The sequence below is a fragment of the Colletotrichum godetiae genome, assembly GCF_030913485.1.
Source record: "Colletotrichum godetiae strain CBS 193.32 chromosome Unknown BDP55scaffold_3, whole genome shotgun sequence".
NCBI lineage: Eukaryota > Fungi > Ascomycota > Sordariomycetes > Glomerellales > Glomerellaceae > Colletotrichum > Colletotrichum godetiae.
The window spans coordinates 661,972-676,066 of record NW_026851251.1 but is presented as its reverse complement, the minus strand read 5'-3'; the positions used below and the strand labels follow the sequence as shown (position 1 = coordinate 676,066).

Here is a 14,095-nt window from a genome sequence, read left to right as displayed (position 1 = left end):
CTGGAAAAAGCACCATTGTGCGGCGTACGAATAGATGTGTCTAGGAGACCTCGTGAGGGTGCGCTAACCCAGGTCCCAGCATCATACAGCTGCATCATCTCTCACATCACCGGCACTCTTCCGCCGGCCGAAGCGAGATGCAGCACCTCGAATGGGGGTGGGCAACCTAACCCAAGTCGACGACCCCAGGAGCCCAGGGGCCATCTCCTCCCCGCCAGCTCGGTCTCCGGTTCCAATTTCCAGAGGACAGCTCGCCCATGTGTTCTTGTGTCCACAGATGTGTGTTGTGTCTGCCCCTCAGTGCTCTAGAATCGAAACAGGGCTGTCCAAATAGTGTAAGCCAGCCGCCGCCCCAAAGATGCAATGCCACACACCCGACGAAGGTCGGCTCTCCGACACTGAGCGGACGTACGAACAGGTACAGGTGAGATGCTGTAAGCAAGGCAAGTATTGTCGAAGCAAGGTCTCTCCCGGGGATGCGACTTACATCCTTCCGCCACCGCTAGCGGAGGCAAAGTTGAAGAGACCGAACGGAGGAGGATGCGAAATTTCAGTTTCCCCGATTATGACAAAGGGCAAATCGAGGATCCCGAGGATTTCGTTCAACTTCGGCTCTTGACCTATCATCCCACCACACGGCATAATACACGTGCCCGTTCCTTCTCTCGTAGGCTATAGGACTTTTTTCTCCATTAGCGCCTCGGTACCGAAAGAAGAGAACGGAAAGAAAAAGATGACAAAAAAGTACGCCAGAAGTCCCAGAAGGCAAGAACCATGACCCATCAAACCTGCAGCGGGTGGACCAAGAACCGGAGTCCGGGTCCGAGTAACTGGCGAGCCTTCCCTTCCCGTCCAGTGACAATCGACATGAATAAGCTGACAGGGTCCTTCTACCGCAGTAAAGGCGGTGACGAATGAGGCAATCGGGGGTCATGCCAATTCCCCCATTTCCACCCCCAAAAACGCCTTGTGCTTTTTTTTCCCTCCTTCTATTCCTGCCTGCGAGAAAATACGTAATCCCGAGGTCTAGCAGGGTCCTCCCCTCGGTGATAGGAGCACAACATTTGATCAGACCAGATGATCAATGATAACAATGCAACCCGCAACGGCATTGTAATTTGATCTGTGTGTGTGTGTGTGTGTGTGTGTGGCTTGAGCTTCCACCTACTTCCAAGATCCGAGATCCATGGATGCGTTTCCCAGTCGACGACCCCCTCCGCCCTCGGTGACCGAACCTCCTCAACGTCCCATGGCGCCGAGATGAAATTATCGCCGAGCTTGCTGCGGTCTTTTCTGTCGTTTGTCAATTTGTCTATCTGCGGAGGTTTCGTGTAACTGGTGAGACGTTCGAAGCGGGCGTCATAAACCATGACGAAGTCAAAATGCCGGATCCGAACCAAGATACGCGGTCTTGTTCGGTGATTAAAAAAAAAAAAAAAAAAAAAAAAAAAAAAAGGCTTGATGAAAATCTCATGGATTGGGCCACTCTATTCCCACAGTGCCCAGAAAAAAAGCTGAGGGGCATGCCGAGGCTCGCATCCATCTCCCGACAATTATTGCCCAATCGCCTTATACTAAAATGTCATCTCGGGCCTTTCATTCATCATATCATGCCTGCCATCTTCTCAACTGAGCCAGCGGACTCATCTTCTTAGATTGGAGACAATGACAAAGCGCGCGTCATGTGACCTATTGTCCTTTAACAACGTGCTCAGTACTAAGGTAGCGCGGTAGCTTGGCAAAATTTGTGTCATTATCAACTAAATAGGTATCTGCATCTAGTCCGCCCGGAAACATGAAAGGGTATACGCATTCAAAGAAGTACCCGTCGTACGAGTCATAAAAAAAACAGAGCCCGAGGCCTGCTGATGACCGCGTGCTAGCCTCATTCCTTCATTCCGTCATATCAAGCGTCAGGGTCGCTGTCCCCGTTAATCAATGAAGTGTTGAAGTCCTTCTTCATTTCCATCATTGCGTCTCTCGCGAGGCAAACCACTATAGCAATGGTAATGGCATTCCAAACTGCCTGGTAGTTTTTGCTGAGACCAACCTCAACTTGATAACTGACGTAGGCCTCTTCCCCTTCTTTCGCAGAGTCAATGGTGAGAACCATGACAGATGTGTTGACAATGAAAAGCCCGTATATCACGGGCGGCCGACGGGTGTACTCTCCTTCCTGCCAAGGGGAAGACCGCTTCACCGGACTGACGAGCTTCGAGCCCAGTAGTTCGTGCTTCTGATTATCGTCGTATTTGGCTCCGTTGCTTGGAGGAGCGGAAGGGCGCAACGTGCGCGGTTTCTTTGGCGACGGTGTCTGATACGTGTCAGGCACGAGAACAACTCTATTGTCCTCGATGTCGGCATCTTCATCCTCGTCTTCTAGGTAGTCAGGATACGCTGCATCGTTCCTCCAGTGAGCGCGATGCGTAGCGGCAGCCGCCTTGAGGCGGAATTGCATGTGCTCTTCAATAGCTTGGGGCGACGTTTTGGTGTCCACCATGTCGATGACGAGATTTGGCAAATACTCGAGGCTGTTGTATCCCCCGTCTTGTTCGGCCCATTTCGCATACTCGTGGAGTTCCTTTTCAATAAGAGCGCGTGCTCTGTGTCTTTGGCGTATTTGGCACAAGCCTCGCACATGCGCCGTCAGCTCGATGAGTCGAGCAAGTGCTCTCGTCGCTTCATACTGTTAGCCGTCACTTTCCTCCAAATTGCCTTGATTTCTGAACCTCACCCTTGAAGTCGTTTCCACTTCTTGAGTTGATAATAGGCGGGTGCGCATCAGAGCTTGCAAAGAGAACGTCCGGGATGGGGATGCCTCGAAAGTCCATGTCCCAATGCGATGGTAGCAGAGGACTGTACTGCCTCATGTACAGAATCTGGAAGAGTCTGTTCTCTTCATCTGTCCAGTCGTCGCTGCCCGGGAATAGCTTCCTTTCCTCGTCCATCTCGTCCAGCTGCCGTCTCTCCTCGTCCTTTTCCTTTTCGCTCAAGACATCTTCCTTTCTGTTAGAAACTTTGCGCGGTGTCTTTTTGACACGGCCGGACAAGATCTTGTCTGATGTCGGTGTGCCGTCTCTGCCAGCACTCGTGCTCGTCGGTGGAGTTTCGGTGAGCGGCGTTGCGCTAAGACGACTGCGACCGAGTGGTCTGTTAATTTGCGGAGTGCGCGCCGGTGAGGCACTCCCCACAGATCCCGACGATTGTCGGTCCATGTTAAAGGGAAAATGCGGTGACGTTGACTGCACGATTTGCAGAAGAGAGACTCAAATGATAAAATGCCAGTTTTCTGGCGGAAGTTGAAAGCTGGATAAAGTTCAACAATTGATGGCGCTGCGGGAGTTACGCGGTTTTTATCATCTCACGAAGGTGCTGTGTGAGAATGGCTGCTGCGAATATGCATCTCTTTGTGAAGTCAATTTCCCTGGTTTCTTCATCTGGAGACTACTATTTTGACAACTTACTTGCAGTGACTTGGTGAATACGCAGGAAGCAAGGAGATGTCCGCTCCTCGAGTCGCATTGACCGTGAGTTTCAAAGACGGCAGCAAGGTCCTCACTATCGTATTGTCTGCGACGGATGCGGCGACCAAAAAAAAAAAAAAAAAGCCGTTGATGTCCTCTGTTTAAAGTCGATAGTGACGCGGTGAGACAATAGCAATTGAGACAAAAGCCGCGCTTGCTGCAGGCGCTCTCAAGGCAAGGCAGCACTGACAAGGTGTAAGTGTAAAGGCCCGTGCTCCTTCTTTACTCTTTCGTCGTCCAATATTTTTTGGTTGCAGGCCACGTGACTGATCTCCCGGCAGATAACCGGCCTAGCGAAGAATTATGGGTCCACTGGCAGAAATGACATCTTTCCCAGACGGGATCGATCACTAAAGGTGGGAAGGAACCCCTGCACTAGTGACTTCCCTGCTTTATTAGCGTGCCTGCTTACAGTGGAGAGGCTCTGGTTTGCATGACGGGGCAATTTTTCAGGTCGCGACGACGCGCCTCAGAGCAATCAAGCGCCTTCACTTAGGCTCATCACGTTTACGTCCTGCAACTGCAACCCAAATAAGCCAACATCGCTTTTTCCATCATACGACAGTCATCTTAACAAAGCCGAGCGCATCCTCAACTACACGCGCCTGCTACAAGAACATTTCTACGAGTAGTCTAGCTATGCGCCAGTTTTTGCGCCGAACCAGCAGTTATTCATCATGAATTGGAGCAAGCAAACCGTTGTTCAACTCAAGGCGGAGTTGAAACGTCGAGGACTCGCCACGGCTGGCCTCAAACAGGAGCTCGTCGAGCGACTGACCACCAGTGACGAGACCGCCGAGGAAGAGACGCAGGAAGAGGCCCAGGAAGAAGAAGAAGCTTCCCCAGAGCCTGAGCCACAACCCGCCGTGTTTGCGGAAGCGCCAGCCGAAGCTGCCCACATCGACACCACCACCGAAGATGTTGCCGATAACGAGACCACATCTGCGCAAGCAGTGGTAGCAAGCCCAGAACCCACCTCTGAGCAATCAGCAGCCGAGCCGACTGCCCAAGATACTGAGACGACCATTCCGGAATCAATCGCCGCTGCGAACCCTACGCCTCCTGCCCCTGCCGAAATAGCACAAGATGCGCAGAAGCGAAAGCGCCGATCTCAGAGCCCTGCCGAATCGTCAGAGTCAATCACTCGCAAGCGCATCAAGGCAGACCAAGACCGCATCGAGGCAGACAATGTCGACGAGGCACCGAGCTCAGAGTCAACCGGCGTCGCTGGTGTCATAAACCAAGTCAAGGAGGGTGTGAAGGGCGCTTTGAAGGAAACCCTGGAGGGAGGTAGCGGTCTTCTTGAAGATGTTGCGAAGGAGGCAAAGGACACGTCGAAGGACGTTGAAGAGCTCACTGAGGGCCACCCTATCGAAGAGGACCAGCCGACAGAAGCAAACGCCGAAGAAGACACGGAGATGCAAGATGAACTCAACGGAAAGGTGGACATAGGCTTTGCCACCGGTCCTGACCATCACCAGGCCTCAGTTCACGGTAAAGAGCAGCCCGCGGACGGTCCGGTCACCGATCAAGAGCGACATGAAACTGCGCCAGCGGACGACAATAACGCCATGGAGTACGAAAGAACGGTGCAGCCAGCTACCCACCCTGCCACCAGAGCCCTCTACATCAAGAACTTGATGAGACCACTTAAGGAGTCAACGGTTCATGATCGTCTCGTTGAGCTAGCAACTCCTCTTAGCGCACAACCCAACTCGGATGATGTCGAAGACGTATACCTGGATTCCATCAAATCTCATGCATTTGCGGTGTTCAGAACTACGACACTGGCCTCGCGTGTCCGCAACGCTTTGCATGACGTCACCTGGCCAGACGAAAGCAACCGCAAGCCATTGTCAGTGGATTTTGTGCCACCGGAGAAAGTGAGGGATTGGATTCACGAGGAGGATGCTGAAGGAAAATCCAACAGAAGCGCTCGATTTGCAGTGCGTTACGACATCGAGGATGATGGATACGTCACCGCCCGCCTGGTCTCTGGCAATGGCCTGCCACCGGCTGAGCCAACTAGGGGTGTACCTTCAGGCCCTGCCGTCAAGGATGTCAACGCCATTCCTCTTGGCCCTCGTGGCGGCCGAGGATTCGAAGGCGCTCCTCTAGGCCCCAGAGGAGACTCACAGCGTGGGCCTGGTCCGAGACCTCCACGATTGATTGAAAACTTCCCTGGGGGCCCTGTACAAACCACGCGAGCTCATCCTCCTGTTTCTTTCCAGGCCGTCTCAGATGACCTCGTCAGCAGACGACTGCGAAACATGCGTTCTTACTACACCAAAGATGTCGACCGAGACATGGGCCCGGAGACTGAGATCAACCGCTACATCTTCGAAGAGGGCGACAAGTTTGTTGACCGCGGTCACGAGAACTTTGTCGGCATCCGGCCTCCGCACAGAGAGGCTGAGCGGCGTCGACAGATGGGTGGCGGAGGACCGCCGCCGAGGGGACCGCCTCCTCCAGCGCGCGGCGGCGGCAGCAGGCGCAGTGGCAACGGCCGTCGCGGCCCCCGAATGGTCAGCGACAGGTATCTGCCGGGAATCAATGAGAGTGGCCCTTATCGCCAGGGCGACCGTGGAAACTTTGGTGGGTCTCGCCCTGACGGTGGCCGCCGTTTCCGTTCCGACGACCGAGGCAGCCGGTACTAGGAGTCCAAATCATCTATTCAAGGTGATCGGTTGGCTGCTTCGGCTTTCACCATGTCTTTGGCTGCGTCTCAAACGCCGCCTATGACCATGTTCAGGCCTCTGTTGCCTCTTGGCATTCGCGAGTTCAATCGTCGCCAAGTTCATGAACCCGGGTGCCACAGCTGTTAAGAGAAAGACTACTGCGACTGTCCGTGGCCTGCCGATGACGCCGGCGATCCTCAAAACCAGATTATGGACCACTCCCCATACTGCAACAACGCCGCTGACTGTGGCTCATGCTTTTGTCCCTCGCGCACTCGCCCTCTGACGCCCCCGTTGGTACCTCCAGGCCGACCTGGGTATTCTCCACCTTCAGTGTCACCGATAGAGATGGTGACTCCATCCCCAGCACGGGAGCCCGCGTGGCAGAGACGACTAGGGGCACTGGTGATAGAGGATGATTTTGAAGTCGACGACGTTCGGCAACAGATTTGGCTACAACGGGCTGCTGACGAGCTGGAACGATTAGTTCGAGAAACTCGTTCTTCATGATGGCCATGGAATATCGGGATACCCATCTCACAACGCCTGTCTGTCTCCCTCGGGGCCATTGGGAATACCATGGTTCGCAGCGAAGACAAAGCGAAGAATTCGGTCATCAGTCAAGGGGAACGAATCACTTTAATGGAGCAGTTGATAGAATTCCAAACTGCTGCTGGGCGAAAAGGACGAACACAAAAAATAGATTAGGTCTAGACTGTATGATTCTCTCTCTTCTTCTTCTTTTTCCCCATCCTCTTACCAACGACGATCGAATTCATAGAGAGACGTGGGGCAGGCACACGCTCACGTTGCGATACCACACCATGACACTGTTCTTCGGGAGGGGAAGGGACACTTGGATCTCTCTCTTTATTGGGAGTAGCTAGCTAATTGAAGAAGCTTCTTGAAAATCTTGTTCGAATGCTCGTGATGTTTTGGCTGGGTAGTACTCTTTTTTTTTTTTTTTTAATATTGGAGTGATTGGCCATGATTCTGCAAAGATTGTGATATCACTGATATGGCCTTGTGCTAGCCATCCATTCATCCCCTCGAATATAGGTCTAGATCGATTTGTACTTCTTCTTCTCCCTCTGTTTCCCCCCTTTTCAGACGACCGGTTGAGTTCATACTGAGACATGGGGTCATTACCTACACCCCCACATACTATGATACCACACACTGCTTTTCTGTCAGTGAAGAAACAAGGCTTTTTAATTCATGTTCTTCAAAAGAACTGAATCTCTCTTTTGGTTAGGAGTATCTAGCGAATTAAAGAAGGTGTAAAACAACCATGGTTTCACTGTACTGCCGGCGATGTTTTTTGGGCGGAAATGGTATCTTCTCGTGTCGATCCGGGCAGCGGGAAGGTCATATCGCGTCGTTTTGAGACGAACCCTTCTCGTACATGTGCCCCTCCTAGTTTCTTCTTTCTAGGTGGAGATCTCCCCCGACATGCTTATCTGTGATGAACCCTCATCCCGCCTGGACATGACATCTCCGTCCACCTCAGATGCATCCCCGCTGGACTAAAGCCAGAAAGAGAGAGCATTAGAGGCTCTTCTGTCATCGGAATCCTCCACAATCAGTACGAGATGTTTGGAGGAAGTAAGTCCAGGATTGATATGCGCATCTAATGGAAGCATCTTCAAAATAAACTTGAGCGCGATTCTGATAGACTTAAGTCCATATACTTCCAGGTTCGATCTTGAGAACACAATTGGCAATAAATTCGGCAAAGAAGAGGAGTCCTTAATTAACAATGTCTAAGATGCATTCTGGAAGCCTCGTCTCCGTCGGTATATTCCATCGGCATATACTTAGGGTACTAGGACCAGTAGAGAGGGCATCAACAAGAAGAAGGGGGTTTGAAGGATTGCGAGGGCTCAACGTGAAGTGACCTCATAACCAGTCCTCAGTGAGAAGTTGTTTCTTCCTTACTCTCCCCTAGTCAATCTGCCCCGGCAATAATCTGCTTGCCTCTCGCAACGCTTTTGGTTGCTTTTGTCATCAGCTTCACTGGTCTCCTTGTTTCCTTCGGTATTGACTCCTAATTCCATTCAACCTGAAAATTTGAGATACAGCCCATCTCAAGAGCTCCTCGTGTGTCGCGTGTCTCAATTCATCATTCCAAGATTCATGGTGAGTGTGGTACGCCTTATAGGCCGGCCTATTATATCAGGAGTCATTATGTGCACTTTTCCTTCACCACTACGGTGTACTTACCAGGCGATTTCGTCGAAGTATTCCTCAGCCAATTCCCTTGCGGGGTAGCTCAACACGCTTTTGTGCTGACTATATTGCTTATGCCGATCTAATACCCACATTCTTGCAGTTCGCCTTGGAACGTTGGGACACAAGTTGAGATCAAGCATCGTTCGCAAAGCTTCCTATGCTTTCTGTTGCGCATTGCTGCGAAAAAATCCAAATCCCGACTGTCGAGGCGGCAAGGCTGTAGGGCAAACAGCGTTCATGAGGGGGCCTTCGATCAGTATTAGCTGTGACGGCAAGGATGTCGAATTCTCTGAATAGTCTGTGAGTGTCTTGGAACAAAAGCGAGCTAGCTAGAAGCTCCCAAGACCTAGTTTGATCGCCTTCGAGAGAGTTGTCTTTCGTTGACGAACAACGTCATTAATATCAATAGTGCTCATATGTGACATGCCAGCGTTGCAGCCCTTTCCAGTGGCTTCTGTCTCCCTGATTCGATCCGGCCCGGAAACATTGTTGCCTGCTGTCAGATTATTGACATCTTTTAACATGTCTTCCCAATCAACTGAGAACAAGCAGTCTCTGTGAACAACACGCTTCCCACTTTGCAGAGTTATTTGTGGACAATGTGCAGACGGGAGGAGGTAGGCGTCTTGCGAGATGATAAAGACTCTACTGAGCGGTCCGAATTTTTTGAATACATAGCTGAGGTGTGAGGCTAGTGTTGACTTGCCACTCGAAGGGCTACCGCCGATGCCGATGATGTAGGTTGGGATGTGAGAGGCCTGTCCTTCGGTTGCAACATTTTTGCTCGACGAAGGATGCATATGCGAAGGTAGTGACGGGGTGACATATTCTTCCAAGAACGGTAGAGCAAAGTAAAAAAACGGTAGAGAGGACGACTGCCATGGCGAGATGTTTCGATAAGCGCCTATTTCCTTGTAGTACCTTTCGGAACCGCGTGCGGTTCCAATCCGGTCACCCGGATCACCAAAGCACATATTTGCTTGGACAAAGGGTTTAGGAGGAGAGGCGCCTTCGCTGCGAAGAGGCGTTTGCGCCCGCCGTACGTGTGAGTTGACTGGTGTTTGCCCGTAGCTTACACAGGAGGTTCCTGGGTGCGAGGCGTCGGTAGCGCAGAAGTCCGCCCGTTCACCATAGACTGGGTATACCGGGACGGTTAACAGGGATTCGATTTCCTTCGACTCTTCTGACGAGAACAACGGACCTCGGTGCGAGGCGTCGGCAGCGTGGAGATCCGCCCAGTCATCGTATAGAAGACAATGCAGATTATCCATGCTGGTGTATGTCGAAGAGCTATCTTGTGATTGATGTTGATCTCCTACGCTGACGATACGAATACGCAAGAGGTATGAACGGTCAAGAAAACGAGCTTTCAAGAAAGGCAGAGGGATAGCTGTGCTTTCGATTCGTATGGATGTATGTGCCAGAGTGATGTCGAAATGAAGTGCGTACGTAGTTCGGTTTCTCGGAATCGGACGACATCCGTCGAGAAGTAGGATGAGTACCGCTCTTGCAGTCGTTTCCATCGTGCCGGCCTTCACAATGACCATCTATGCCTGCCATGATCAGCACCTCTTCCTTCCCCGTTGAAATGACAGCCGTCATACTCCACGCCGCACCTACCTTCGCCAGTGTACTCATCATTGGATGCTAATTGTTTAGCATAATATCACGTGACAAGGAAGTAGGGAAGAATGATGTTTCCAGATCATGAACGTTTTTGTGTTTCAATTTAGGAAAGTAGCTTTCTTGAGAGCTGCTATGAACTGTGTAAAAAAAAAAAAAAAGCGAGGAAGGAACCAACAAATCCCACTTGATGTGTATGCACAAGGTCGAAAAGAGACCCAAAATCAACTGCCGCGACACCCATAACTACAAGACAAAGAACCAGGAACCCCATTTTGCACCAGGACGCAAGTAACCCCCTATCCACACCAAAGCACTACGGACTCAATTAAGCAGCCGCGGCGAGGGTGGTGGGCTCTACACCGACACGCTCCCTGCTGAGGATGTCGAGCATGAGCTGGGTGGGGCGGTTGTCCTTGAAGATCTTCTCGCTGTCCTTGAACATCTGGACGTTCTCAATGTACTTGTCAAAGAGGTAGGAGCTGTCCATCGGGCCGCCCTTGGCCTCGGGGTGGAACTGGGTGGAGAAGATGGGGCGGGTCTTGTGCATCATGCCCTCGTTGGAGCCGTCGTTGAGGTTGACAAAGTACTCCTTGAAGTCGCTGGGGAGGGTGGATGAGTCGACGGCGTAACCGTGGTTCTGGCTGGTGATGTGGCACTGGCCGGTGGTCAAGTCGAGGGCGGGGATGTTGTGGGCGCGGTTGCCGTACTTGAGCTTGATGGTGCGGGCACCGACGGCCAGGGCGAGGAGCTGGTGGCCGAGGCAAATTCCCATAATGGGGACGGGGGAGGTCTCCATAAGGCGGCCAAGGTTGTAGATGGTCTCCTGGCAATGAGTCGGGTCACCGGGGCCGTTGGAGATGAAGACACCGTCAAAGTTGCTGGAAACCTTGTGGATGGGGTAGTTGTAGGGGAAGACGGTGACGGAGGCGCCACGGCTGACCAGGCTGCGAAGGATGTTCTCCTTGACACCGCAGTCAATCAGGGCAACGTGGAAGCGAGCACCGGGGGACTCGACAACGAAGGGAGCCTTGGTGCTGACACGCTTGACCAGGTTGATGGCGCCGGGGTCGATGAAGCTCTCGTCCTCGTCGGCGTCGTACTCGTCACCAATGGTGATCCTAGCGAGGGAGGAACCCTGCTCACGGAGGTAGGTGACGATCTCACGAGTGTCGACGCCCGAGATGGCGGGAACACCCTCACGGGCGCACCAGTTGCCCAAGCTCTCAACGGCGGTCCAGTGGCTGTACTGGGTGGCGACGTCGGCGACGACGACACCGGCGCACTGGATGTGAGGGGACTCAAAGTACTTGAGGAGGTTCCACTCATCACGCTGGTTGGAGGGCACACCGTAGTTGCCGATCAGGGGTTGGGTGAAGACCAGAATCTGGCCGCGGTAGGAGGGGTCGGTCATGGACTCGGGATATCCAACCAGGGAGGTGGTGAAGACGGCCTCGCCGGAGATGTTGGAGTTTGCTCCGAAGGCTCGGCCCGAAAAGACGGGGCCATCCTGAAGGGATTGTTAGCAAGATTGTTTCTGTATCGCCGGTACGACGTAGATATCTCGGCGGTGACATACTCGGATGGTCAGGGTAGCGTCGAGGTTGGCGACGGGGGTGGTGGCACGGGTCTGGGTGAAGGGCATCTTGCGGCCCTTACTACCAGCGGCCTGGCCGGAGAGGAATCGGGTCTGAACTCGGAGGCCGGAGCTCAACCCGGCGGCACCGTTGGCCGCGGGCTTGGTGAGGGAAGCCAATCGGGAGAACATGTTGGCTTGGATTTAGGTAGAGGTGATGTAGTAAAAGTTGCTTGTAGTTTGGATAGACACTTTAGGGGCTGGCAGCCTTCCACAAGTGGTCTGTTGAGGGGGTGGGAAACATGGTCAGTCTCGCGTGCCACTTTGGAGGGGCGGTGAGTCAATCGAGGGTATTATGCTAACCTGAGAGATAATCCTGAAGATAGCGAGTCAGCAACCGAAATTTAGCAATATTAATGATTGTAAGGAAGCAATGCGTCTTCAGTGCAAGTAGACTAGACACCCGAGAGCTTCAATTGGGCTATGGGCACCAGCTTGAGACAGAGTTTGGCAGCGGGGTCAAGAGGTATCACGAAGACCGTGAGCTCAGACGAACCAACATGGCGGGATCTGATAAGAGAAAGATGATAGTCGTCTAACATACCTGAGAGGTGAAGACTGAAGGACGCCCGTTCATAAGGGCAGCTTGCAAATGGGCAATCAGTAGAAGAAGGGTAGTGAAGTGCTCGAGGCGAGGTTGTGGAGGGATGATGGCTGGATATAATCTGTGACGAATGTGTTGCACGATGTGGCAGGATTTTTGGATCTGGAGGAGGAAAAGGGAAAGAAAAAAAAAGAAGGGAAGCGGTGGGAGGAGATCGGGTAGAAAAATAGGAAGCACGAGCGCCGGCACACGGAGTCACACAGCGCGCAGCAAACGGGGGCCCTTTCCTCTCTCCTCCCCCTGCTCCTCCACCTCCACCACCGCTCACCCCGTCCAAGTCCCAGTCATCCAGTTCCCAGGTAGTCAACGTCAGGTCAACCTGGGAAAGGGTACACTACCGCAGTAAAAGTCTCCGCCGCCCAAGTTACAGCCAGCAGCAGTACTTGGGTTGGGTCAGGCAAATTTTTTTGGGGAGCTTGTCATTGGACCCTTTGGGGAAAGGTCGGTCGCTGATTAGCCAGTAATAGGGTCAACGGGCCCCCCGTTATGAGGATGCCTGCAGGGGAAACTCTCGCCGCCCAGCCCCAAGCACTGGTACCTATCCGTACTCCGTAGAGTACACCAGGGCAAGCTGTCACCAAAGCACCGGGCACTGGCAACCGGGCAGGTAAGGGAAGGTACCTAATTACCTCCCCGCCCCAGCACAAGGGCGCCCGCACCGCCGATGTCGTTCCTTATCGCGGGGCTTTACATAATTCGCCCAGCCTTTTAGCAATTCCGCCCTTTAATCACTTTCTTCCCCCCTGGTTCTTATCAGCCCTGCTGAGCCGAATTGGCCTGGTCTTATCCGTACTCTTGGACAATTACATCACCGCCTCCCGCTTTGTACTTTGCACGGAAATACTCTGTTCAGCACTAGAAAAAAAAATCTAGCCATGCCATTGAGCCGGCATTGGGCTGCGGAAAGACGCTTTCGACCCAGGGATCGCCTTTGCAGCTACTCGGCACATTGTTCCAATGCTTCATTCTCCCAAAATTGACGCAATATCAGAGTTGGTGGGCTCTTTTTTGTCTTGCTTTTCTCTCGCGCCCTCCCCATCCCGCCGCCGGGTTCGGAGTTCCACTTTTCAACTGGGTGAGTTCAAACTGCTGACATTGCATACCGTAGACAGCCCTGAGTTTCCCTGCATAAAATCGCCTACATGCATCAATCTACGATTATCCATCCCATGCATTCATTCAATTCACCTCTCCCCGGTTGAGCTAGACCGAGTGAACAACTCTCTCTCTCTCTCTTCCAACGGGGCTGTCAAACGGGGACGCGCATTGGCGGCCGGCCTATCGCAAGCTATCGGGTCCTCCCTTGCCAACCAGAAACGGAAACCATCAAACTTGAGTCCCTTTCAAGCCTTTCTCCGGGGTCTTGCAGTCTACACCGACTCGAGTCCCGCGTCCCTTTTGTTCCTGTCTGGAGGGGCGCGCGTTTGAACTTTGAAAGAAGACAGGTGCGGGACCTTGCAGCACCCATCTGCTCGGAAACCCCGGCTCACTCAAGGCGGTCTGTCTCTCTCAACCAATTGAGATGTTACAACATGATTCTAAGCACGCAACCACGCGAACACGCGCAGCGGCCATCGTGGTCGAGGCTCCCGTGAGCGGTGGTGTTTCTTTTTCTGTCTATCTGTCTCATTCGTCTTTTGTGTTTAGACTTGCGAGATTCTGAGGAATGCCACCTCAACTAACATGTGGTCTCATCGTGTCAGCAGCTGTCCGCTGGTTACATACATGCCCAGGATGCAGTCGAAAAGTTTGGCTTCTGATTGAGTGCCCTCTCTGACGATCTGACCCCTCATCTCGT

At 52.7% G+C, this 14,095-nt stretch overlaps 5 protein-coding genes across 5 annotated transcripts; 1 reads left to right on the top strand and 4 right to left on the bottom strand.

Annotated features, from left to right (window-relative positions):
- Positions 1–1,424: 1,424 nt before the first annotated feature.
- Positions 1,425–3,487, bottom strand: BDP55DRAFT_644973 (uncharacterized protein). Its single transcript, XM_060573611.1, has 2 exons — positions 2,735–3,487; positions 1,425–2,679 (listed from the first exon to the last, which is right to left on the bottom strand). Exons 1-2 carry the CDS (start codon positions 3,213–3,215, stop codon positions 1,907–1,909), a joined length of 1,254 nt encoding a protein of 417 aa, XP_060435575.1. The 5' UTR covers positions 3,216–3,487; the 3' UTR covers positions 1,425–1,906.
- A 714-nt stretch (positions 3,488–4,201) lies between these two features.
- Positions 4,202–6,181, top strand: BDP55DRAFT_541483 (uncharacterized protein; the record flags this gene model as incomplete). Its single annotated transcript, XM_060568223.1, has 1 exon — positions 4,202–6,181. One exon carries the CDS (start codon positions 4,202–4,204, stop codon positions 6,179–6,181), a length of 1,980 nt encoding a protein of 659 aa, XP_060435574.1.
- Positions 6,182–8,668: 2,487 nt separating this feature from the next.
- Positions 8,669–10,216, bottom strand: BDP55DRAFT_208371 (uncharacterized protein). Its single transcript, XM_060565980.1, has 2 exons — positions 10,055–10,216; positions 8,669–9,987 (listed from the first exon to the last, which is right to left on the bottom strand). Exon 2 carries the CDS (start codon positions 9,979–9,981, stop codon positions 8,764–8,766), a length of 1,218 nt encoding a protein of 405 aa, XP_060435573.1. The 5' UTR covers positions 9,982–9,987; positions 10,055–10,216; the 3' UTR covers positions 8,669–8,763.
- Positions 10,184–10,477, bottom strand: BDP55DRAFT_644964 (uncharacterized protein; the record flags this gene model as incomplete). Its single annotated transcript, XM_060573610.1, has 1 exon — positions 10,184–10,477. A coding segment is annotated over one exon (171 nt), but the record flags the coding sequence as incomplete, so codon positions are not given.
- Positions 10,386–11,825, bottom strand: BDP55DRAFT_540487 (carbamoyl-phosphate synthase subunit arginine-specific small; the record flags this gene model as incomplete). Its single annotated transcript, XM_060568128.1, has 2 exons — positions 10,386–11,567; positions 11,637–11,825. The coding sequence occupies 2 exons, from the start codon at positions 11,823–11,825 to the stop codon at positions 10,386–10,388; spliced, it is 1,371 nt and encodes a 456-aa protein (XP_060435571.1).
- Between the last annotated feature and the right edge of the window lie 2,270 nt (positions 11,826–14,095).

Coding starts and splice junctions, on each gene's coding strand:
- BDP55DRAFT_644973 (XM_060573611.1), bottom strand. CDS start 3,215: ATGGACCGACAATCGTCGGGATCTGTGGGGAGTGCCTCACCGGCGCGC. Junction 2,680..2,734: donor AAGTGGAAACGACTTCAAGG/GTGAGGTTCAGA, acceptor AACAGTATGAAG/CGACGAGAGCACTTGCTCGA.
- BDP55DRAFT_208371 (XM_060565980.1), bottom strand. CDS start 9,981: ATGGTCATTGTGAAGGCCGGCACGATGGAAACGACTGCAAGAGCGGTA.